Raw genomic sequence first — 27377 nt, 5'->3', positions numbered from 1 at the left:
TTAGGAGCACAGATGGCTGAACCAGTCTATTTCCAGCCTGAGTCAGTTTCACATGTGTTTCTTGTAAGTCTGTTCAGTTTCCACATTCATCTGCAAATTATTTTGTATTCCGCTTAAAACATTGCCCTTAAATATACACAATAAAACTGTTTGCTCAAAAAAATAATACACATTTTCAAATGTATTTGATACCCTTTTCTTGAGCTTTTAACTCCGAAACATTTGGGAAGTGTGGAAGCTGGTGGATAACAAAGTTCCGATTGAAATGTTAGTCCAGGAGCTGGGATCAGGTCAGTTCATATAAGAACTGGTGAAGATTGAAATCTTCAAGCATCCTAACTTAGGAGTTTCTGTATACAAAATGAATAGCTGGACTGTGTTCATGTCACTGGATTTCTTATACCACCTTGCTAAAGATGAGAAAAATTAGGGGTTGAAGTCAATGGCTCTATAGTATAGAGCAGGGGTGTAGAACCTCAGGCCCAGGGTCCAAATCCGGCTTTCCAGTGGTCTCAATCTAGCCCTTCTGGGTTCCTAGATGGCCATGCCCACTTCCAATGACCCCACCTTCTTTACCCCAACCACTGGTCGTTTGACAATTTCCTGGCATTTGTACAGTCCCCCGACTCATTCCAATACGTTGAAATGCCTCTCCTAAGTCTTAGTTACTGGCTGTAAGGGGTTTAAACAAAAATATGCTGTCATTTTTGGTATTTTGGTCATCCTTCCATTGCCTTTGGCCCTGCCCCCTTCAGCTTCAGTCCTATCCACCACTCCAATGGGCCCCCAGAAAGCTTCTCTGTAATGGAATTCAGAACTGGGGCTGAAACAGGTTCTGTACCCCCCATATCTTGCTTATCTAGTTTCTATGCCCTTTTAAGTAGTTGCCAACTAAGGGGTGAAGGAGGCTGCATTTCTTGTCAATTTCTCCCCCTCCCTGCGCTATGGAATTACCTAGAAGCCCTCACATTTAAGCTCTCATAAGAAAATAAGAAGAGCCCTGCTGGATCGGACCAAGGGGGCCTCTAGGCCAGCATTCTGTCCACACAGTGGCCAACCAGCTGCCCAAGGGGACCCACAAGCAGGACATGAGTGCAAAAGCATCCTCCCGACCACATTCTATAAGATTATTGATGAAGGCTATTTAGAGGCAGCAGGAGAAACTCCAATAACTTGTGAAACAAATAGCCATGCATGATGGTAATCATTACTGTAAAAATAAATACAATAAATCATAGATTGAGGACACTTTGGTAGAAAACCTAAGAAAATGTGAGCCATAAAAATCTAAGGAATTTCAATGGACAGCCAACCATGGAAGTATTCCAACTATAAAGGGAGGTCTGGCTGAGGTTATTGTTATCCATCGGTATTTCCATTATCTTAGTGTTTTCAGACAAAGAGCAGAAAACTGCACTCACAGTGCCAAGTACATTTCAGGATTTGTATCTGTGGTACTCCCTTGCTTTGAAGAAGTCAGCAAAATAACGACCTGCCTCAAGAACATATCTGTGTTTTTGACAGAACTGATAAATGCCTAAGGTGATATAGGATGGCACCTTAACTATTTTGAGTATGGATATGAAGGCCTATGATTTACAGGAAAGAAAAAGAAGAAGACTTAGGTCCAAGAGTCGTATCCAATGTTAGTCCTACTTAGAGTAGACCCATTGAAATTAATGCGGTTTAGGTCCTGAGTTGCCATATTCCAGTACGAACCTTCTTTCAGAACTTGAGCTGCTTGAAGTCCTTTCTACTAATGACTTTGTCTATAAGACTACAGGAATTTACTAACTCAACATGCCAGTAATCAGTTTTATGACTTTATAGTATTTGCTTAGAATAATACAGAAAACACTTGCCTGCCAATGGAATTAGAAGACTGGTGATCAAATCCAGCCAGGAAATGAAGCAAAGGGCTAAGGAAAATATTATTTTCCAATCAGGTAGACTTCTTGTTTACAGTGGATCTACTATCACTTTACGTATTTGTATGAAGTTGTTCCCAATACATGCTTTCAGGAGAGCTTTGGCTAGTGGATAATTTCTAGAAGAAGTACTAGCTTTTCTTGCTTTTGGAAAACCCATTTAGGGCCAAGCTACAAGCACATCATTTGTTGTTGTTGCTTGCCCCCACCCCACCCCAATGACATTTCATGCAAAAGAGTGACCCATGTGTTACAGTTACATTCACTCGTGTGCAACATGTAACTTAGCCCTTTCCCCCTCCTTTCTATTCCACCCTGCCCCAGAGCTAAAGGAGTATATCAGTGCATCCCAAAGGTCTTTGTATCTCTTGAACAGCTGCTTCTTCCCTCTCCTGTGCTACATGGCAAAGCGTTTCTTAAACTGGGGTGGGGGGATTGCAAAATCCGTTTGTGAAGTTGCAGAGGGAGGTGTCTGTAACTCAATGGCGGTGGCGGTGGCAGGAGAGAGTAAAAAATAACACAGGGTTTTCCTAAGCCCTATTTATTTTATTCATTTATTTACTGTACTTTTAAACAGCCCAATAACCAAAGTTACACAGTACAAACATTAATAAAAACAAAACAAAAAACAAAAATAAAAACAGTGCAGAATAAAGCCAAGATAAAACCAGCAGCAAAGAATAAACCCATTACAACCTCATAAAACCAAATTAAACCAGCAGCAGAGGATTAATGCACTAAAAGTACTAAAGTTCTTGAAATGCTTGGGAAAATAAAAAGGTCTTCATTTGGTACCAGAAAGACCGTAACGTAGGCACTAAGCAAGCCACTTTGGGGAGAGCATCCCAAAAACTGGTACCACCAATGAAAAGGCCCTCTCTCTTGCAGCCTGCTGCTTCACCCCATTTGGCAAGGGCACCTGGAGGAAGGCCTCATGTCCAGGTAGGTAAATATGGGAGGAGACATCCCTTCAGGTAACCTGGCCCCACGGTGCTCCTAAAGTAGTTCTCTGAATCCTGGCCTTTATTAATTAAGAAATACATCAGATTATATCCAATGCTACCTTACGTACATCAGACATATACAAAAAGGGAAAAAGAAAACTCACATAAAACAATGTTCAAGAAAATGTATTAAAATCAATAAGTGCCTTATAATCTCTCCATTCTGAAGCCTGCAATACGTAATAAGTGGTGACTGATCTGCTAACATTGAAATATATCCCTCCTTGGCATGGGTTGTATCAATTTAATATAGTAGCTTGACTTGGTTTTTGCTCTCCTTTCTTGTCATTAAGGCCATGGCTAGACCTACCTGGTCTAGCGCGACAGAGGGGCGAGGATCTCGCAATGTGGTTATCGTGAGATCTCCTCTCTGTCTACACATGGCACATGATGTCCTAGAAGCAACAGGATGTTGTGCCCGCTACTTTAAAAAAAGGGGACGGAGCACATGAGCGCTCCTGCGGAAATGGGTAAGTTTTTTAAAAAAATTCTCTGTTCCCCCCACCACTCCCCCCACAGAGCTCCTGAGGAGCTCTGTGCCCCATGCCCAGCTCCCAGTTCCTCATGGTTTCTTGCGAGGAGCCGGGACAAACCGCGATGGCGGGCCACACTTTCCTTGGTCTTGGGATCATTCCGAGGCCACGGAAAAACTGCAAAAAAAGGGTAGGTGTAATTTACTATAGCGGCTCCAGCTTTCTCTGGGAGACGAATGAGGCAAAGGGCTAGGCAATTTACAAAGCTTTATTACAAGCAATAAACACTTCTGTAACACAAACTAGGCACCTTCTGTGAAACTCCCTCTTAGGCAAAAACTATGCAAACTAAGCAAGACAATTGTCCATTCAAAGAAAAGAAAAGGGTTTTCAAATATCCATAACTTCAAGGTGGTTGATGCGTGGGTGATTTCTCATGCAATCTGTCCGCCTGTCTCTTTGCTGCTAACCTTGCTGAATGTTTTAGTTTCCGGCGATTCCTAGCATCTAGTAAGGTTTCTGAATGTTCACCCCCGGAAGTTGACTCCCTGTCCCCTGAAGGCATAGAATTTGGCCTTGAAGAGATAGACTCTGGAGGGGGCAGATTTGCAGCTGAAGCCTCTCCCGTGTGAACCTCCTCCCCCACTGGCTCAGCGTCTTCTGGGCCTGAATCCGTTTCTGATTGATTACCTGCATCACCTGCTCACAATACAGGAGCAGTAGGGCTATACATGACAGTAGGGTGATATCCTGAGGAAAGGGAAGGATCATCCCTTCCTGCTCCTGGGATCCCCTGTGCGTCATGTGGATGCACAGGGACGATCCCGGAATGATCCCATGATATCACCCTGTCTAGCTATGGCCCAGTTAAGAGAGTTATGTCCTCTCATCAGCAGCAAGCTATGACTGTATTTGCAGCAATAACAAGCGCTCCCTGGTATAGTGTCTAAAAAGCCCAAATCATTTGAAGATTTGCTCCTTAAGATACATACAACCAGAAAATAAAATGAACTGGACACATCCTACCACGTATGAAAAAACCATTAGCATCCTACAGTTTCTCCAGCAGGTGGCGGTCATACTTGTGGACATTCTAGATAATCTGATAGAGGTTAAGTACCACTTGTCCAGCAATTTAGGATCATGCTAGATGTTTCATAGAAGTTTCATGGCTGGTGCACCCAACGTCTTTTTCTTGTCTAAAAGAGAACCAGGAGGAGAGGGGAGCTGATCAGGATGATGGGGGGAAGGGGGTTATCTCTCTGCACTATGCAGATTCCCTGACTCAAAACTTTTCCAAGGATACTATTAGCCATGGAGGGGAAAACATAGAGGCACTGTATGGGCCTGTATGATTTCTTCTCTGTAGCTAGCTGCCACTTTGGAGAAGGGAGATCGGAGGTGGGGTGGGGAGTAGGATTGGGGCTTTCCCCCCACTTACTTTTGCATCTGGACGCAGAGCAATGATCCCGGAAGCCGGAAATCCTGGGATCATCTCCCCTGCGTGCCTTTTATCACCCCTGGTTGCTAATATAGCCAGTTAAAACAATGTTTCGGATTTGTATCCCCTCAAAGTTAATTATATTGCTTATTTGAATTTAAAATGGTTGTTTTTACTCATGGCTATGAAAACAAAGTAAGCTAAAACATAGGGAAAGGATTTAACATAAGGTTGCAACCATGAGGATTCTCTTAACGAAGTATTTAAGATGGGCAGATACACAAAAATGTATGAATATGTGTTACAATGGCTAACTTGATTAATTATGTACGTGTAAAGGAAGAAAGACAGAGAACAAATGTATCTGTGGAAAACTGGATCCCATTTATTGAGTTTTGAAAGAACAAGCTATGGGTTTTAATGTATTCAAGATGTTACAGTATATCAGATTCAAGGTATTGTATGTATTTAAAAACAAAAATAAAATGGACCTAGTTCAATTATATATGGAGGGAGCCACATTTTCTAACCACTGCCCCCTAACCCTAGATTTGCTGAGACAAACCATAGCTATTCAAGGGTGAGGAAATACATCCAATGGAGATTCAGGAGCACCTTTTCCTTTATTTACTTAGCATATTCCTGGATTGAGTCTTGACATTGTAAAGAAGACTCAGACTGAGCCCTGTTGAACTCTGGTTAAAATTCAGGATATTCCAGGGGCCTTCTGAAATTTCAGCTTTTGTATTTTTTTTTTTTAAAGAATGCTACTTTAAAAAAACTAGCATTCTTTACTAGCTCTTCTACTTTTGGGGGGTAGAAGTAAAAGAACATAAGCAACATTATAGATGGAAGAGGGAATCCTCAGAGGCTCTCCTTGGTTTGGCTCATTTCCCCCTCACCCCTGAATTTCCCGCTCCCACAAATCGGAAAGCTGCAGAAAAATTCACAAGCCAAATGAAGTGCTCAGAAAGTGTCAACCCATTCCCACTGCCTCTGTGCTCCTGTCAACACAGCAGGTTAAACTATGAAATTCACTTCCACAAGATGTAGTGATGGCCGCCAATTTGGATGGTTTTAAAAGGGGATTGGACAAATTCATAGAGGGTAAGGCTAGTAATGAATAAATAAATGGCTACTAGCTACCTCAAGGCATGCCTATGTACACTGGTTGCTGAGGAACATAGGTAGGAGGGTGCTGTTGCATTCATGCAGCGTTTGTGGGTTTCCTGTGGGCAGCTGGTTGGCCACTGTGTGAACAGAATGCTGGACGAGATAGACCCTTGGTCTGATACAGCATGGCTCTTCTTATGTTTTTATCCCCCGCACTCTGCCTCTCTTCTCCCTCCCTTTGTCATCACCTGGTGCAATGCAGTTTGGGAGCTGCAGTTTGCTCAAGAGTTTCTGCAAATGCCACTGCTGCTCCTGCTCTTCCAAGGGTTTCTCTACATTAAGGAAAGACCCTGCAGCCTTACTGGGGCTTCTGGAGTTGCTGCAGGTTTACAATGGGCACATGCTTTCCCTGTTGCTGTTTTTCCTGGTTCCTCTGTGGGCATGTTCCATACATTTCATTTATACAGCCAGTAGATGGTGCTGCAAGATATCTGTAATATCGCATGATTCTTGAATTACACCACCTCTTTAACAGTGTAGATGGGTTGTTACTGCATTTTTGCTGATTTATGAAATGGCAGAATAAACCTAAAAAAATTGAGGGAGGCAATGAAGGTTCAGGTCATCATGAAAAGGACCGGCAAACTTCCGTGAGTGAACAGTCTGGAGCACACAATAAACGCCTCGTGTAAAAACACCCTAAGAAAAGAGGTTGGGGAATTGGTTTGGCTGCTGGGGTCAGGTGAGGATAATTTTAGAGTGGCAGAAGGGCAGCAGGGGACACAGAACTTCCTCTCCTGAGCCCTCAGATTTTGAGCATTCAGAAGAGGAAGTTTGGGGGCCGCAAGGCTAGGGTCTACTTTGGACTCTGGTCTTTGGAACTCACTGGGTTTGAATAAGAGCCAGGCCCACACAAACTCTCACACTATCCCAATTTTGTAATGCTCACTAATAGCACAATCTATGCTTAGTGGGGCATTCTTACAGATAAGTGTGCACTGGACTGCAGCCAACGTTGTAAAACAATTAAACAACTCTAATAAGCATATTAGGCTTCCTGTCTTTGTGTTCTGGCTGTTTTGAAAGGATTCCCCATTCCCATAGGCCTTCTCACCAAAGCATTTCTGGCTACAGGCCTCTTAATTCTGAGCCCTAAGTAGGAGCTGCAGCATTTAAAGGGGAAAAACTCACTCACCAAATGGGCCAGGAGAATACTGTGGTGCACATGTGCAGACCCATCGTCTCTCCTGTCTTCCAGCACCCATCAGTCTTAAACAAGGTCCCAGCTGGTAAGTTCTTGAATCAACGCAGGGGATTTAATTAGCAGATCCATCACAAGCAGTATAAATAATGACTAAGTTTGTAGATGCTGCAGACATCTCTTGATCGCTTTGTGAGCACCAGCATTAACAGGACCCATCTGCTAGAAAATCCCCTTCAGGATTGGATATTGTATTTGACAAATTGTTTCAACTACAGCCATAATATCCCTAGGCTCCGACAATCAGGTTTTATGAAGGACTAACACACATCAGTAGCAAAGCCATATATCAGATAAGCAGCTAATTTCATCAGGGTAGCCATAAATAACTGTCCACTCTCCTGCTGGCTCCAGGGCACTTCAATATAAAGATTGCTTACATTAAGTCCTTAAGTACAAAAGAAAAGCAGCCCATTAGTGTGCATGTAGGAGTATACATAAGTTAGGTCTTCCTTTTTTTAAGGTATTTATTGAGCTCCCAAAGTGGTCTCTTTAAAGAGAAACAGTATAGTGGGACATGGATGATGGTAAAAGCAATGTCACTACTTTTTACATTGCTCTGTGGGTTGTGTCCACACCGGTACTTTTGCCTGTTTTGTTTCAACTGGCCCTATGCTCAAATGCTAGATTTGGCTTTTAACAATCTGACTGGTCTTGGCCCTACCTCCCTTCAAGGTGTCTGGATCTCCTGTGTCCCATTGTTATATGTAAATTAATCAAGAAAAGCTTCTTAGTTATACTGGCCATATGCTAAATCTGTTCCCAATGGACTTACAATGAGGTATTAGTGAAGGCTGCTCCAGAATTATAGAATTCCCTTTACAAGGCTATGAACTTTTGCTAGAGGTGACTTTCTTTGTCTGACCTGGCTTTATATGGGGGGTGTTTATTATTAATATTTTTCATTGTTGAAATTTATGTCCCACCACATTTGCCCTAAGCAGGCACTGCAGCAAATGAACTGGTGGTAAGTTATAAATAAAGTTCAGTATTTAGTATTTTAATGGGAATGTACTTTGATGTTTTGTCATAGTATAAATGATCTGTTCTCTTGGGAGGAAGGGCATGCTGATGAGTTTGCCTACAAACCTAAACAATAAAGAAATATCAAGTGGAAGCAGAGAACATTCTTGGCTGATTTTCCTGCTGTCCCATGTCTACTTTTCCAGATTAGTAGCAAAAGAAAAACGGGGGGGGGGGATTACATAAGAGTGAAATTAATAGTAACTATGCGTACATAAGAACATAAAATATCAATGCTGGATCAGACCAAGGGCCCATGTAGTCCAGCACTCTTAACATATGGCCACTACAGTGGCCCTATAATTACTAAAATTATTATTCAAGACAAAGTTAACTATCCTCCTCCTGGTTTGATATAAAGAACAGAAATGGTAATTCACCCATTTTGAGGCAACATTTCAAAGTATGTTTTTTAAAAATGGTGAACATCAATGAAATAATCCTGGGTAGTGTCCAGTGCTGCTGTTCTGCTTATGCAACTGATGTAGTGCTAGTGTAACTGACCTTTAGTGTTACACCAATAATGTAAGCTGGTGTTACAGGTTTCCGCAGAAAACCTGTAGTGCTAGTGTATGCTATTGCCATAGCACTAGAGGGTGCTTACTTAAGCACTATTGTCAATCATGTAGTGGCTCTTTTGGACACTGCCTGCTGCTTAGTATGTGTCTCTTTGATACACTTTTCCAAGACAAGAAAATATAAACAGTCCACACCTAATATCTACATAAAACATTTACAGTAATATATCTGAAGAATGATTGCATCTATAATTATGAAATTATATAAGTGGTTTCACATGACAACGACCCTTAAAACATGGCACTGGCTGCCTACCAGGCCCAATTCATGGTGTTGATACATGTGTACAAATTCCTAAACAACTTGGGAACCAAGTATTTAAAAGAGTGCCTCTCTCAGTAATGACTGGCCCATGGTTTAAGATCAGCTGGCAACACCCTGTTCGTGATCTCATCAGTGGCATGGCCTCAGGTGTGGTGACTCTCCCTGGGGAAGTGTGTTGCCTTCCACATTGTCCAGTTTTAGCTGACAATTAAAAACATGTCTTTTAGGATATAATCTGGCCCTAATACTTTATGGTTTGAGTCTGTCTGCATTATATTATGATGTTGTTTAAGTTATATGATTGGAGCTTTTACTTATTTATATATTGATGCATCTTTTCATTGTGTTGTGTATCCTGAGTTCCCTTGGATGGAAGGGCGATACATCAAATAAAGAAATAAATATGTATATAGTATATATCAATCATTCTGAATGCACTATAGTCAGCTGGTTAAAGTGGACAAAATATCTAATAATGTTTTCCTACACAACAGCAATGTCCAATTTCATTGATATGCTTTTCCAAGCAATGTACAGCAATGTACAGTATAGCTTGCACAAGCAAAGTTTCAGTGCCATCTTGTATTTGACAATGAAGCAAGACTGTCCTATGCTCTCTTATCTGTTGTAATCTCACTATAGGACGTCACTATCTAATATTAGGTATGTCAAGTTGTTCTGGCGTTGCCGGTGCTCTGGCAAACAAATGTCATGTAGATGACTCATACCCTCTCCTGATCTATTACTAAGCTTCACAACACCGGCACAATTCCACAGTTCATGACATTACACTCCATCCGTATACTCCATCCCAAACACTTCTTTGCTACGGAAGCAGCTCACAACACTACTGCTTATACTGCCTGTTGTTCAGAGGTCAAAATGAACTTGCCTGGACCGAGAGGAGCATAATGCAACCCAGCTGGTTGTCTTGTGATGTGCTTTAATCTAGCACAAAGAAGCAGCATTTTATGATGTGAGAGGTTCAGGCGCATTCATTCATTAGCCAGCAAATCACAAATGAATGCTGTCATCACTTACTTCTGGATCAAAGCAGTCATACTTGATAATATTTTGTTGCTTCTAATGTCTACATGAACACTTTTATTTTGTGGCTCATTTGTAACTGTTAATTCATCATCTTTTTTGCTATCACAAATGTATATCACAGAAGAATGCCATAACATTATGTGCATGAAAGAAAGTTCAGGAATGTCTTATTAGATTTTATTATTCAAGAAAGTGGTAAGCTTTTTTTTGCTTTGCCTCATTTTTATTCCAGTACTAGCTGTACCTGGCCACGCGTTGCTGTGGCTCAGTCTGGTTAAATGGAAAAGAAAGAAAAGAGAAAGCGCACGTTTCTAATATGTTTAATTTCACAATGCTTGTGGGTATACAAATTTTGTTGTTGTTACATTGTCTGTGCAGATATAGAGATTGTCTGGTTTGCCGACTCTAGAACACGCAACATATAATTGTCCATGTGAGAACCAATCCGTGTCTAGATCTAAACCGCACAATTCTAAAGATTGGCCCTGAGCTTTGTTGATGGTGACTGCAAACGCCAATCGAATTGGGAATTGCAATCTCTTAAATTGAAATGGCATATCCGTTGGAATCATAGGAATGCGAGGAATGAGGACATCTTCACCTTTGAAAGGTCCTGTCAAGAGTGTTGCTTCTACGACGTTGCTTAGTAATTTTTTTACTGCAAGCCGCGTGCCGTTGCAAAGCTTTGGCTGGTTGATATTTCGCAACATGATAATTGGCATGCCGATTTTCAATTGCAGTACGTGCGGTGGCTTCCCTGGAAGATCGAGTGAATTCAAAAATTCTGTTGGATAATTAACCGCTTCATCTGCTTCCACAACAGTGTCGACGGACTTGTATGTGACTGCCTCACTTTGAATGTTAGACTGAATAATATTGTTAAGTTCGTAGAAGTCTTTGTTCTTGGCCGCAAGAATAGCTCGTTCACTCAGCCAATCGTGATTCTTATAATTGGTTTGAATATTGGGAAATACTTTTTGAACCAATTCTTCTTTTGACGTCACTAAATTGCAGAAGTTATGAGGCAATGAAATTCGTCCTGAGGTCAGATCAACCGGCACCTTTCCGTTCCCAATCTCCTGGCAGTTACCTTTCTTCAGAACTTGGAACTTCCATAGAAGGCCGCAGTTCCGAGAAACATCACTAGATGTCGCCAAATAGGAGAGAACATGGAAATAGGAGAGGAGGCAGAGGCAGTGGATTGGCCTACTGGTTGGTGATGTCACAATGACGTCTCTCCTATTTGCATAAGTGGCTTGGAGGAGGCCTCTGGGCTTTTATATACCCTATTTCTTCGATTCTAAGACACACTTTTGTCCCCATCTATAATATAGTTACATAAAAACACGCGCATATTCGAATGCAACGTTGTGTCAAAATTTCAAAGCAATCGGTGAAGAACTTTCAGAGATTTTAGATTAGGAACAAACGAACATTTACATTTTTATTTATATAGATTAATAATACAAAAATGTATCTTTGATCCAGCAGTTTTGAAAAGGCTGCAGACAGTCCGTTGGAGGAAAAGATCTTTTCTGCTGGTGTCTGAAAGTTGAAAATAATATCATGGATAATACTACTGGATTTGTTACACAGCTGTATTTGGGCAATTCCCTAGAAAGGGTCATCTGCAAACAAAATTTCTGATGCTCACGTGGTAGCTTCTTAAAAGTCACCCTATTAGTACACAGTTCATTGAATAATATACAGTTCTGCACTATGGCCAGGATCCAAAGGACTGTGCTTCTCAGGATTTGGGCTTGTGCTTCTCAGATAGCAGTACTCCATCCTACATAAAAAACCAATGAAAGTAACAGAGGCAACTTCCAAAAGCAGCTTGTGATATTACATGACAGTCTCCTGTAAAAACAAAAAATCCAGAAAAAGTCTTTTTCTAGTGATTTCTTGAGAAGATTTTAGTAGGATCCTAAATTTATATTGAGCCTCATTCAAGATGCTGCACTAAAACCGGTCAACTGATAAGGTTGAAGGACAGTACGTCTGTTTTTAAGTAAATTGCTTAAGTCTTAATCGGGATATATGTATATGTTAACTTCCAGCCACAAGGCAAATGCTTTTTACTTGTACAAATATTTACTTGTTTATATATATAAAATTTCTCACAGATTAATAGGCACTGAACAATCCTGCTGAACAATTGGCTAAACAATCCTGGTATAAATTCCTGGAATGGAAGATAAAATTGGGAGGGATAAACTCTAACGAAGGTGAGAATGCTGACAACTGCTGTAGCCCAGGGGTTAAAGACCAGAACTTGAAACAGGGAGACCTGAGTTCAATTCTCACTTGCAAAGTCACACACATAGTCTTCAGCTCAGTTATTATCTAATGGTTTCTTGCGATATGAGTAATATAAAAATTACATGCCCTGGATGCATTTGTAAACCACAACAATTAATTTCAAGTACGCTTATTAGTTAATGATTGAAACCAGAATATCAATGTGTGCATTTCATTATGCTTAAAATAAGAGCGTCACTGCTGTGTGCTGTACAAATAAATCAGAAGGCAGTTCTAGAAGCCCACTATGCAGATATTGATGCAAAACAGGCCTGTCTAAACTAAGGCATAGGCTGGGTGGGGATTTATTGTGTGCTAATGCACAAATGGTGTGAGAACTTCAAATGACAGACCAGCACAAAACATACCAGGTTGGGGGAAAGCAGCCTTATATTTTTCTGACTAACACCCATTTAACATCAGTATGAAAAGGCAGGATTTTCATCCAGGGAAGCACCTTGGATAGCTCCTTTAGAGTTCTGACTGAAACCCGGAGTGGATTCACCACCCCACTGACATTGGAACCACCAGCCTTCACTGGGTTTCTCCCACACTTGAATTTTTAAAATCTAAAGTTCTTTCCCTCCTAATTATGAAAAAAATAATAATGCAAATTTGATAAACGTTGGTCAAAACCAAGCTGAAATTCTCACCCATTCCTGGTGCGGACACCAGCATTTGTGCTAGTCTGTCATTTGAAGCACATCCCATAATTGAGGGGACACCACTGAAAAGGCCCTCTCCCTTGTTGCCATTCTCTGAGCTTCCCTCAGAGTAGGTACCCAGAGGAGGACCTTAGATGTTTAGTATAGTACACAGTATAGTGTATGGGTAGGTTCATGTCGGGAGAGGTGTTCTGTCAGGTATTGTGGTCCCAAGCTGTGTAGGGCTTTATAGGTTAAAATCAGCACCTTGAATTGGGCTAGGAAACATAAAGGCAGCCAATGCAAGCAGGCCAGAGTCGGTCTTATATGTTTGAACCTTCTGGTTCTTGTTATCAATCTGGCTGCTGCATTTTGCACAAGCTGCAGCTTCTAAACTATCTTCAAAGGAAGCTCCACGTAGAGTGCATTGCAGTAATCTAACTGTGTCAACAACAACAACAAAAAAGCCCAATGTACTGTCCCATCCCATGGTGTTGGATTATTTTTTTAATAATGCTTATTTTCTCTGGCCATTTCCCCCATTTTCAATGTCCATTTGAGAGAGGGAGAGATGAATTTACTGACCTACAAGGCTGACATTTAATCTTGCTTGTTTTTGTCTCTTGATACTTTAGCCACAATCTTGCAGTGGTTTCATTAATACCCAAGGGAATGAATCCAGTCACTTTGCAATCAATCTCTAATGCTGCATCCAGGAAAATGTAGTCATTCTAAATTTGGGCTTGAATCTGATTTAGTAGCTGAAGATATGGGAGGGAAAGTACAATCAATCTTCAGAGTATACATTTTAACCAGGGCATCAAAACTACATCCCCTCCGGACCCCTGATGATCTAGAATAGACTTATCAGACTCATTGGGCTGGTTTGTATGATCAAAATAAGTCACTGCGGCTTATTTAAATTGCAGTGCATGCTGAGTGTGATTTCCATAATCACCGCCTAGATGCGGCTTGTCGTATTGTCCAAACCCAGCCGGCATGACTTGTTGGAAGGGGAAACCCACAGGCTGTTGTAGGGTGAGGGCCAGGCCATAGTCTGATGCCTCCAACCTACAAAATGAAACTCACTTTTAAGTTGCTTATTAACTTTACAGCAGTTGTGTTGATCCTCTTTCAACCCAAATTTGGGGTAGCTATTAGCATTAGAGTGGTGGAGGGGGCCAAAGGCAAAATATGTAGGGACAAAAGTACCAGCATATTTTATCTTAAAACTCTTACTGCCAGTAACTAAGGCTTAGGAGAGGCATTTCAACCTTTCAGATGTAGGCCCTGACCTTAACAAATGCTAACAAGTGTTCATGTGTTTGTTAGTGGTAGCCATGCTGTAGCACAGAACTTTCCCTCTTTAAGGCCCCAGATGGCCAATCAGTGGTGTACCTGGGATGGCTTGATTGGGTCAGGGACTGGGATGGAAGACGGCCACTGTGTATTTCAGAAGTCCCACGCCTGTTGCAGAGGGATGGAAACCCCAACGTATATGTACACCAAAAGACCATGTGCATCTGGTTTACTGCCTTGTATGTTCAAACTATTTCTAGACATCTCTTACCCTAGCAATGTGGAAATATCTAGAGTTGGTGAGTTCAGAGAATACTTAAAGCTGAGCTCCTCTGTAACATAATCCTTGACTTAATCTTGATGGATGCCCAGGATTATTATTATTATTTTTTTGATATATGACCCAGTTGAGACACAACACCAAATTACAATTTAGTGCAGTGGTGGGCAACATGTTGCCCTCCAGATGTTGTCATCCACCCCTGCCAGCATGGTCAACCCTCAAGGATTATGGGAGTTGTAGTCCAAGAACATCTGGAGGACCACTGATTCCCCATCCCTGGTTTAGTATTATGTGCCTGAGCCTTGGGCACTCACATCCCCACCCTTGTGCAGCCATGAGGAAATTGAAAGCATTCACTTCTGATCTCTCTCTCTCTCTCTCTCTCTCTCTCTCTCACACACACACACACACACACACACACACACACACTATTCACACACTACTGTGTCCTGTGATGGAATTCCACTCTGCAGCGTTGTGTGTATGTGTATGTATGTGTTTGCGTGTGTGTGTAAAGTGTACACTGGAACTACACAGATGAGCTCATGTAACTAAGGCCCTTTCTACACCATCCGTTTTTCGAAGGATCATCCCTGTGCATCCAAATGATGCACAGGGGTTCCCAGGAACAGGAAGGGAAGATCTCTCCGTTTCCCCGGGATAACTGAGACCTCAGTTATCCCGGTTTTACCTGCGGTCCCGGGACGATCCCAAGGACCGCGGGCGGTGTGGTTGCCTGGTCCAGCTTCTTTCCTCTTCCTCGTAAGTTGCGGGGGTCATCAAAGGGAAGGAGCTGGGTCGGGGGGAGTCCAGGGCCATTGGGAGTGAGGTGGGGAGTGGGGTGGGGTCAGGACTTTTTTTTAATCTTAATTTTTGCTGAAGCGTGAGTGTGCTCCAGCTATTTCTCTTTAAAAAATGGCGGGTGTGATGGGCACAATGCCTGTGACATCGTGCGGCCCATGTGAACTGAGGGCGACGATTCTGGAAGCAAGTAAGTCTGGGATCGCCCCCTTTCCCTCCCTCTACACCCGTAGGTGTAGAAAGGGCCTAAGTCTTTCCCACTCATAGAATCATAGAATAGTAGAGTTGGAAGGGGCCTAAAAGGCCATCGAGTCCAACCCCCTGCTCAATGCAGGAATCCACCCTACAGTTACTTGACAGATGGTTGTCCAGCTGCCTCTTGAATGCCTCTAGTGTGGGAGACCCCACACTAAAGCCCACACTCAATTGTTACCCTCCCTCCTGGCACCACTAAACCAATTTCTTCTAAACGTGGCTCATCAAAGATGCCATTTTTTAAACGACAGGACTTAAATGTTAACTGACAATTTGAACCCATCTGTTATATTCGCCCTGGCTTCCTTTTGGTAAAGCTTTCTTAGTTAAAACTTCACTAGGAATCTTGTCAGCACACAGGGCTATTTTTAGCTAAGCTCATTTGGTTTGGTGGCTTTGATGTACTGACATACTAATAGGAAGATTTACCAGGAGAATTGTTAAGAATGTTGAGTCAAGACAGCGTGCATTTGGAAGGCGAAATTAACATACAAAATTGCATTCTAATACAAGCCCTCACATTTTCAAAGATGGAGGACCAGTCTAACTGATATTAGGATTATTGGGCTGTATCCATTGTTAGTTCTACTTAGAGTCAACCCACTGGAATAAATGGGACTTAAGTTAGACTAACATCGGATACAACCCACTGGATACAACCCATTATTCTACAAGTTTTAAATTCTGTTTACGATTCCATCAGATTCCATAAAGATTCCATTAAAGTGTGGAACGTGGTATCAAAGCTTCAGGGCTGGTATACACATTATAATCATTATGTGGATATACCAAGATTCAGCCTCTCTTCACTGTTCTCCACAACATCTGGAGATGATCCACCCTATCGCCATCTCCTTCCAGGACATTGCAAGCTCAAGATTTGGAAAGGAACTGAGAATAAGACAGTGGGTTGATGGATGATTATATCTCAGGTTGAGATATGAATAAGCCTAGTAGGCACACATGCAACCCTTTTGTTCTTCCCTTTGGAGGCAGGACTACTGCCTTCTTGTCCTGCCTGTGCACTTTCTGGAAGCATCTGGGAAGCCACTCTGAGAAACAGGATGCGGGACTTGATGGAACCCCCAGCCCTAGGAAGTTGCTGCTACTTTTAGTGTGCTTGACAGTGATTGTGCTCCAGGACAGCATGGGGTCATCTGCTCAGGGACAGGCTTTTTTCATCTTGCCTCTCCTGATGCTCTGGTGTTGAGAGGGAGCTAGAAAGGAAGTTGCCATGAGAGCGTCCTTACTTTGTTCAGGACTTGGGACTCTGGTGAGAGAAGGATCTCTTTCTGCTGCTTGAAGGTAGGCTACCAGAAGTTATCCTGTTTTTCCTTCGCCTTTCCCCCCTAAATGTTTGACAGATGAGCTATCTTACTTTTAGGTCTCTTCACATGAACGGTTTAATGGGTTGTTTAATGAGAGTATGGTCCAGTTTGTACATCATGGTGGCAATTCCTCAGTTGTTTAACTCAGGAATAGCCAATGATGAGCAAAGTGTGCAAGTTATTTCCACTCTTAACTAATAATCCAGGCATCTCCTGTTCATGGGTCGTTTCATGATGTGCGAACCGAGAAACACTGGGTTGTTTATGAGTTAAACCCAAACCAGCAACAAACCATGAGTTAACTTTGGTTTTTTTCACCTATTAACAACACAGAATTTCAGGGTTCACACATCATAAAACAATCCAGGAATGGGATTTCCTGGGTTGTTAATTAAAAGTGGAAATGGTTTGCACATTCCACTTGTTCCCAGAAATTCCTGGTTAAACGACACATGACGTGCAAGCCAGGTCAGAATGCTGTTATTCGTATTGGGTATTGTTAACTGACCTACTAATACGTCTTGCATTACTTAAATTTTGATGTTTTAGATGAAGTGTAATTGAGCTGACATATTGTAATGCGTTATAATTATGGCAATTGTATTTGTTTGTTTTGTGTGACCGCTTTCAGCACAGTGTCTTGTGGAAAAATGTAATGTACAAATAATTTGACTATGACTGTGTCTATGGAATTTTGATTTAACACAGCAGGGCTCTTGTGTTCCTAAATTCAATATTCTTCTTGCTTGTCTCTGCCCCGCCTGCGCCCCCAGCAAAACAAGATGAGAAATAGATAGTATTTTACTCCAATCAATTATTTAAAACTGAATTGACAGACTGTCACTGTCTGTGCTGGAAATATAGACAATCAAATACATGTCCCTCACATATGCCCCCACTTCTTTCCAGATCAGTTTAGAGTAGGAAAACATATTTTCTCCATTTTGCAGCCTTTGCATCTGGCAATTCCTAATCTAACGGGGAATGCCTAAATAACTTGAGCAAACAGACAGCTTTAATAGGAAAAATGACCATGACCAATAGATGTATTAAGTATAAACATGAGGCCTTTGGAGAATATATGCTGTGTTAAGAGTGTTGTACTATGAGTAGGGATACCTAGGTTCAACTCCCCACTAAAGGTGAAAACAGGCATTACTTTAAATAAGTGTCCAGCAGCCACATCTATTTTTCATTTTTAGTGTAAGTGCATAAGCCCTGATTAGGATCTTAAAATCCTCCTCCCCATGCTAGGATCCTGATTCCTATCAGGCTCCCTGCACCTATTCTGTAGTAAAGATGCAAAGAAAAGATGTAGCTGCTAGACATAGGCCTTAGCTAGACCTAAGGGTTATCCCAGGCAAATGGAGGGGCCGTTTGGATGTGCAGGGATGATCCTGGGACGATCCCGGGATATAGGCCTGGTCTAGCCATGGCCACAGATTCAAAGTAATGTCTGTTTTGGCCCTCAGACATGAACCTCTTGAGCACTATCTCATGTTAACGAGAGCCAGTGTGGTGTAGTGGCTAGAGTGTTGGACTAGGAGTCAGGAGATCTGGGTTCTAGTCCCCTCTCAGCCATGGAAGCTAACTGGGTGACTTTGGGCCAGTCACACACTGTCAGCCCAACCTACCTCACAGGGTTGTTCTTATGAGGATAAAATGGAGAGGAAGAGGATTATGTACACCGCTTTGGGTTCCTTGGAGGAAAAAAGGCAAGATATAAATGCAATAAATAAACTTAACCTACTGCACAGGGTTCCTATAAGGAAAAATGGATGCAGGGTGGGTGGGAACCAGGTAGAGAAAGAGGGCTCTTATCCAGGGAGAAGATGATGCTGAGAGAGAAAGGATTCTGAGGTGAGTAATTTTGAGATAAACATTGTGTGTGGGGGGGGGGGGTGTAGGATGCCTGGCAAAGAGGGAAACAGGAAGAAGTGGGTTGGTTGCCAGGGAAAAATTGAGTCAATTGAGATTTAATTGAGCAGAAATTTATTTCAGGGTGAAATTGATCTGGGGATGATCTTCCTATTAATTTGGGGAAATAAATTAATTTTAGAGGAAAACATTTAGAGGTGATTTGGGGGAATTAATTGGTTTTCCTTCTGTGAAATGGGTGTTTTTATGAGAAAAAAATTGGGTTCAGAAGAGTGGTCTTGTGATTTACCTTGTACTCAGTTTCTTGGGAAAGTTACCTGTCTCTTGAGTGTCACTAGTTTACTTTCTGTAAAATTGGTATTTTGTAATGCAATATGAAATCAAATATGTAGTTTTTGTATCTGGGTCTCAGACCCAACCTCTGCTTCATATTCAGGTTACTTGCTCTTTCTGAACTAGCCACATCCCAGGACAGGCATCTTGTGACTAGCGAGGTCTCGACAGCAGCCATTTTGTGATGATGCCCACAAGTTTCTCAAAATTTAAAATATGCCCAGAGGCCCAAAAAGGGCTCCTTGACCTAACCTTTTGCAATTGCATGACTTTAGTGCTACCCAAAACTAGGCACTGCTATTGGCTATGGCTAAGGTAGAAGTTTCAGCATGTCGGATACCTCAGAGATTTAATTCCAAGTTAGATTTCCGACTAGCGCTTAAGAGAACTCCAGCTGCTTGTGATTATAGATGTTAAGTAATTGAGAGACAGCCAGAGAATATATGCTGTTGCCAGCCTGATGATGTATATGGAGACAGTTTTACTTTCACCTGAAACGGTTATAATTTGCTCCACTCCTGTGTTTCTCTTCTCTCTCACAACCCCAGTCCTCCGACTTCAGTAGTCTACCTACTCACATATACCATGTGGAATTGGGAACAGGTTGACCTTCTCATTAAAATGAAAAGAGTTTGACAAAGCGCTGAAGTTTATCATGACAGGAGGAAATGCTACCCTCAGAACTGTCATGTAACTGAATGGCTGGAGGATTGGGGATTGTGAACATCTGCTGCAATTATTATTATTATTATTTTAAAAAAAACTACACACATTTTTACACAGCAGTTGTAATCAGGACTTGATTCAGAACAGGTAGCACCATTACTTCTCTTGTACCAAACAAGAGACTTGATTAGAATGCTAAGGCAGTCTTTCTTCCTCATTAGGGGTATAAATACAGGACTTCTGTTCACAGAATCTGTCAGGCATGGGGCATTTTAAAAAAATTGCTCTCCTCAAAAAAACTTTTATTCTAGACTTGTTTATGCAGCTCTTCACTCCAACATGATTGCCTCACTTCAGCGTTAAAATTCACAAATATTGTTGAGGGAGACACTTCACATTTTTTTCGTTGTCCAAAAATGAATTTTCCAATAAAGACAAAATGTGTTTTTCCCCCTTTTACATAAATTTATAATTTTCCGCTAAATACTTTTTCTCCCTGTGTTCAATGTTGAAAAGAGATGGATGGGCACACCTACAATTAAAAAACAACAACACCTTTCCCAATTCTCTACATCACAAAAAAATCTAAACTGTAAAATGCTTCCAAAGTGTTGGTCAAATGAATGGTTTATGCTATGCTCTTCAGTGTATATAAAACTGAATTATAGTCCTTGATTATGTTGCATATATTGGCCAGATGGGTTTTTCTTTTAATGGTGATTGAAAGAACAGATGCTACAACACTGATGAAAGGAACAGAACAGGGTTCAACCATGTAAGTCAAGCAAAACAGGAGAGAGAGAAAATAATGGTATGAAGCCTAAAGATTTATGCAGAAGGGAAAAAACAACATTAACCCTTACATTTATGGTATTTTTAAGCACTCTATCTAGTGGACTAAACAGACAAGTATTCCAGATCATTGTCTGGAATTTGCCTAAAGAAAAATGAAATCTATTTCATCTGTAGAATGCTTGTAAGAAGTGATAGTTCTGCAGAAAGGAGTGTAGTGCGATGAGTCATGTACTTGGATACTTACAATTTCAAAGAGCCCTTCCACAAGGAACTTAAGCGGAGCTTGAAGAACGTAGTTGGACTTTCCCCCTAAATTGTCAACATACCTGCTTCATCATAGGACACAGTCAACTTTTCCAGCATTTCTCGATCAATTGACAGAATCTGTTGTTCCAGGATGGTCTGGTAAGATAATACACTATTCTCCTTGTCTTTCTCATAGTCTTGAAGATGCTGTTTTAGGACTTCAGGTAAGCGGGTCTTCACATATTCTGCTGCTGACTGAAGAGGGGGAAAGGGGGGAAAAAACATCCTAGTTAACTCTTTGTATCCTGTTACAAAGTTTGTTATTTGACCATGTATTTTGTCAATTTTCCACTTGTACACACACATTCAAAATAACATGTGATTGAAAGGCACTGTTGACATTTTTCACAAGAGCCTGAAATATAAACACTGGGAGTGGGGGTAGGAAATCATTTCCCACCTACCCTTCTATAACAGGTGGTCCAAAAACCAAGTTCTAAAGATCTTTCAGTTACACTAGCCTAGTTGAAAACTCTATGTAACTACTAAGGTGCTGTCACCATTTGCCTTCACTTTTAAAGAGTAATTATTTCCTCATTTAGTTTTGGAAATGCAACCTTCTATTTGGATCTGGTTACACTGAGGCCTTAGCTAGACCTAAGGTTTATCCCGGGGTCGTCCCTGCCTGCTCCCGGGTTATCCTGTGTGTCATTTACATGAACAGGGATTATCCCGGGATAAACCTTAGGTCTAGCTAAGGCCTGAGCTTTCTTAACCATGTTTATTTCTGGTTTCTACCTCTATTGTTTACACATGCTTAAGAAAAGAAAAACATTTCCTACTTCTGATTTTCCAAATCTTTACAAGGGTTTACAAACACATTCCCCAGTATATATATGATGTAACATTTGGTGCTGCAAACTTTGTAAAATGACACCACAGGATGAGGTATGGAACAAGCTAACATTACTTTATGGAACATGGCACAATTTTTACAACTGAACTCAAAATAGCTATTGCGCAAGGATTCATTTTTATGCCAATATCCTGTGTGGTGCAGAGTGGTAAGCGGCAGTTACTGCAGCCGAAACTCTCCCCATGGCCTGAGTTCGATCCCAGCGGAAGCTGGTTCTTAGGCAGCAGGCTCAGGTCGACTCAGCCTTCCATCCTTCCGAGGTCGGTAAAATGAGTGCCCAGCTAGCTGGGGGAAAGGTAACCGTGACTGGGGAACGCAATGGCAAACCACCCCGCTACAAAGTCTGCCAAGAAAACGTCAGCGAAAGCAGGCGTCCCTCTAGGAGTCAGCAATGACTCAAGTACTTGCACGAGAGGTTCCTTTCCTTTCCTTTTCCTGTGGAATTGCTTCCCTCTAGGTACTTACTCACAGATCACTTTGATCCCCACTATCATTATAGCCGGTACTCAGGAAGGCAGAAACTATTTTTATATTACCTTGCCTTTCTACCAAAAAATGCACTCAAGGCAGAATCAATTAAGGCCTTCTTAAATAAAGTGGTCTTTGCCTACTGATGGAAGGACAGCAGAGAAGGAGCCCAACCTGGGAGTAGCCACCAAAAAGGCCCTCTCTCGGGTCACCATGAAAATGCCTCTGAAGGTGGCACTCTTGAAAGAGGTCTCCCTGTATTAGGGATATATATATATTTTTAGACAAATCCCTGTTATTACCATCTCAAGATTATAAGAGCACAATAGCCACATATTGGGTTCACACAACATACTAACCCACCCATACTAACTGTGGGTTATCGTGTTGTCTGAACGCAGCACGTTTTCCGCAGGACAGCTGGTTAACCATGCAGCGTGGCTTTTTAACCACCCTGAACAACTCAACAGCAAGCCCTGGGTTCTCAAGGTGGCTTGTGTTCAAGAAAAATAAACCATGTTCAAGAAAAATAAATTAACTGGTCTATCCTTATACTTAGGTGCCACAGATATAAGCATAAACTATAATATACTGATGGAAACAATAATAAAATCTCTTTATAGCATCAGATTCTGGCTGCTGAAAACTGACCATGTGTCTAACTTGTTTCAGATGCCTATCGAATCAAAAATATACCGGGAAGACTCAAGCTTTTTCTTGCTGAACAATAATTTAAACTCCTCAGCAGTATGGCTGTAGGGCAATGCTTTCTTTCAGTGATTTAAACACAGTTAACCCAATTAGATATTGTTTGATTAAATTATTCAGAATAGCTATTGCTAAATTTGGCACTCAGCCGCAAGTGAGCTATTGTTATATTGCATGGATAACCTGTAAATAATATTGGGTAGCATTATTTGTTCCAGTGGCTAAGGAGGCATCCAAAATATGCGGATAATCAAAGGATGATAACGTTGAATTTGCATAAGTATAATTAACACCCTGTCCATGTTAAGCCAAATAGATGGAAAATTGATGGCAGTTAGTAAGCTGGTAAAAAGACAAAAATAGTTAACAAAAGACAGACAAACAACACATTTATCTAATAAAACAATAGATTAATTATTCTTAAATTGTCATAATAAGTATCCTGTGGCAAGAAAGGAATAAAGGAAAGGAACCTCCCGTGCAAGCACTTGAGTCATTGCTGACTCCTAGAGGGACGCCTGCTTTCGCTGACGTCTTCTTGGCAGACTTTGTAGCAGGGTGGTTTGCCATTGCCTCCCCAGTTACAGTTACCTTTCCTCCAGCTAGCTGGGTACTCAATTTACTGACCTCGGAAGGATGGAAGGCTGAGTCGACCTGAGCCAGCTGCCTGAGAACCAGCTTCCGCTGGGATCGAACTCAGGCTGTGGGGAGAGTTTCAGCTGCAGTAACTGCCGCTTACCACTCTGCGCCACACAAGAAAACAACTCTTAAATTTAATTCCAGCGTAACTGTAAAACAAAAGGTTTACATAGGTTTGCAGCACATGGACCTGGATTAATATAACCTTGCCATAATAATTAAATATTCAGAGGACATGACTGAAGAAAATAAATAGCTTGACACAACTAGAAGGGCTCAGCAAAATGGTATTCAATGCTTCAGCAAGACTGGATGTTATGGAAGGAAGTTCCAAGTTGCTTTTCAGAGATGCATCTTTTCAGTTAACAGTGTCATGCTCAACACACAGAAAACTTCAGTTAAAAGCCTCTTTCACACTTTCTGCTGAACACATGTGGAGGTTTGGTGGAAGGGCCAGAAGGCATAAACCTTCCCCTTAAATCACATAAAGGAATGGTGTGAAAGGGGCAAAGGAACTGCACATACAATTAGATGCAACATGGCACATTTGTATAGAGATCTCTGTAGCAAATATTCTTCAAAGGAGAATCATCTACGACCACTGAACAAAACAGATATAAGCTTTACTGGAGCCTTACCTCTGTATGGCATGTGCTACACAGGGAAATTTAGACCCTGAACTGGGTGAAGGCGAACTAGCAAAGTGAGGTCCAATGACCCAGGCTTTGGAGAGAGGAGTTCAGCAAGACACGCTTGGTGGGCTTTTTCCCCTCTGGTGCTTCTTTCACTTGGGATAGCACCTCCTCCTTGTCTTAATGGGTAGGTGAGGGAGAGAGAAAATGGCAGCAAGGAGGAGGAGGAGCAGTCCCTGCCATCTGCTTTGGGAGAGGGCAGGCAAGGAAGCCAAGGCAGGGACTGATACTACTGACCACCAATTCCACTAACCCATCTTGCTGCTTCTGCTTTGCTAATGAAAGCCTATGGAGGCTCATAACGCAGCACAACATTCCGAGTGCTGCGTTATGAACTTCCATAGGCTTTCATTAGCAATATATTTTTTTAACATAAATAAATTGAATTTTTTAAAAACAAAAGCTATTCCATCAAATATAAGATCAAAGGAAAAGGAAATAATCAGGATTTTAATTAGGTAAGTCCTCATATGATTATTATTTAGGGTGACCCTATGAAAATGAGGGCAGGGCTCCTGTATCTTTAACAGTTGTATTGAAAAGGGAATTTCAGCAGCTAACATTTGTATATATAGAGAACCTGGTGAAATTTCCTCTTTATCACAAAACTTAAAGCTGCAGGTGCCCTGCCCTCTTTTAAATCTGGTCAACCTACTATTAGGGTGACCATATGAAAAGGAGGACAGGGCTCCTGTATCTTTAACAGTAATGTAGGAAAGGGAATTGCAGCAGGTGTCAATTGAAGTGGGTGAAATTCCCTCTTCATCACAACAGTTAAAGCTACACTAGCTATAGTAGAGTGGCCAGATACAAAAGAGGGCAGGGCTTCTGCAGCTTTAACTGTGTTGATGAAGAGAGAATTTCACCCTCTTCAATTGACACCTGCTGAAATTCCCTTTTCTATATTACAGTTAAAGATACAGGAGCCCTGTCCTCCTTTTCATATGGTCACCCTACCTACTATAGCTCTTGCAGCTTTAACTGTTGTGATGAAGAGGAAATTTCAACAGGTTCTCCATATATACAAATGACAGCTGCTGAAATTCCCTTTTCAATACAACTGTTAAAGATACAGGAGCCCTGTCCTCCTTTTCATAGGGTCACCCATTATTATTATTATTATTATTATTATTATTATTATTATTATTTATTACATTTATATACTGCCCGATAGCCGAAGCTCTCTAGGCAGTTTACAAAAGTTAAAAGAGTCGCCAAGTGTATTTTTTAACTAACACTTTGGCTGAAGGAAGTTTTTTTTTCCCTACTTTAAACTGCCCTCCTTCCCTCAATCTTTCACCAAACTTCTTGAAATTTTCAGGTTATGTAGAATCAACATTTCTTCCTGGCACAGGTACATTTCAGGAAGATTGGTGAAACATTTTATTTTATGAATGTTAGAATGACCAACTGCCCGCCCCCCAACTACCCCTTTATCATGGCAGAATGCTTTTTTCCCTGAGCGGGTGGGCAAGAGTGTGACAAGACGAAGCTGCAAGAGGCAGTGGGCAACAATGGGCCCTTTTGCTGGGGCTTCAGTGTCTTCCTCAAGCCGCATTAGGTGCCATTTGTGGAAGAAAGGTGGGATACAAATCAAATAAAAATAATAAGGCACAAGCCCTCAAAAGGTCAATTTAGAGCCATAGCTTACATTTCCCATTCATTTGTCCATAAGGAAGTTACTTAATAAATATTTTTTCTCATTGTGTACCTAAACACTTCTCGTCTGTATTTCTGTTTCCATGGTCCCTGAACGTCTTGGTTTGGGCATCTTTACCTTGAAGGCCAGCCAACAAACCCCTTGTTGACATTCCAGGAAGCACACTTCCTTGTCCAGCAAATGAAAGAAAATGGAAGGGCTGTGGTTGCAAGAGAATTTAGGAAAGGCTTTACAATTCTTGTGTGAAGAACCCTGGGCTATTGGAATTCTCACACAAAATGCGTAGCTACCTCATGGATACTCCATCACTGGAATTTCACACACCTGGAATGGAGCACGTAGTCTATGCAAGGAAGGTCAGACTTGCTCAGGATACAAGATTTGCTCAAAATAATTTGGTGCCGGAACAAGAAAATCTAGATCTCACATGTATGCTGCCTTGAGCATCTTGGAGGAAAAGTGGAAGACAAATCTTGAAATTAATAAAGAAATAATTTCTTCCTTGCCATATGGCTAAAAAAGAAAGATGCTTCACTCAGCTTCATTGCTATCCCAGAGTGGCAAGTGGATTGTGATTCCCTAAAGATTTCTTCTTCATAGTTTACAGACCATAGCAATAGCAACAGCCATTAAAATATATGAAAAATACTCTGATTTATAGGTGTTTGGGATGTTTCAGATATCAGATATGCACCTGCATATGTTCAGGGAGAACATACACCATGCTAATGATATCCAAACATAAAAGTCTAAAGAATGTTACAAAGCAATCACAGCACAAGTGCATGTCTTTGGAAACTGATGTGGTCTTTAAATAGCACATTCATGTTCTGTTTAACAGAAACTGAAACAAATCCCTATGTGCATCAAGACCAAAGTAGTAACTAACACAAGGTGGCATGGCTCTGTAATGCCACCTTGGCCTGGGCAAAAGTTCTGAACACTACCACATTCGAGACATCCAGGTTACTGAAGTTAGTCCTACTACCAAAACAAAGGACCACTTCCAACATAATGTTAGGCATTCAACAATCCCACTCACCAACAGGCCAGGCTGAGAAAGTATTCTAACTTGGCAAGTGAGAATGCTCAAGGAAGGTGATTGCATTACAGCAGCTAATTTAGGGTGCTAGAAATACCTGGAGTAGTTTTTTTTTTTTGAAATAATCTGTCTTTCCTAGTCCTGAATGGCATCTGCAAGGTTTTCTTCCCTTCCCTTTCCAGGAATATTATGCATCTGATTGGTGGGCTGAGACGTGTGTTGCCCTACCATTTTCAGTTTCTCTCTGGTGCTCCTCAGTCCATTTCTCTCCCTTTCTATGTGAAAAG

At 41.4% G+C, this 27377-nt stretch overlaps 1 protein-coding gene across 3 annotated transcripts in view; it reads right to left on the bottom strand.

The window, feature by feature from the left end:
• PPM1L (protein phosphatase, Mg2+/Mn2+ dependent 1L) overlaps positions 1-27377 on the bottom strand; it is a 210109-nt gene that overhangs the window by 38422 nt on the left and 144310 nt on the right. For all 3 annotated transcript variants that reach the window (XM_063132019.1, XM_063132017.1, XM_063132020.1), the window contains exon 3: positions 21046-21216. In XM_063132019.1, the coding sequence (XP_062988089.1) occupies positions 21046-21216 (171 nt within the window). The remainder of the gene's footprint in view (positions 1-21045; positions 21217-27377) is intronic.

Source organism: Elgaria multicarinata, chromosome 8, assembly GCF_023053635.1.
Source record: "Elgaria multicarinata webbii isolate HBS135686 ecotype San Diego chromosome 8, rElgMul1.1.pri, whole genome shotgun sequence".
NCBI lineage: Eukaryota > Metazoa > Chordata > Lepidosauria > Squamata > Anguidae > Elgaria > Elgaria multicarinata.
This window is presented reverse-complemented; position numbering and strand designations above follow the sequence as displayed.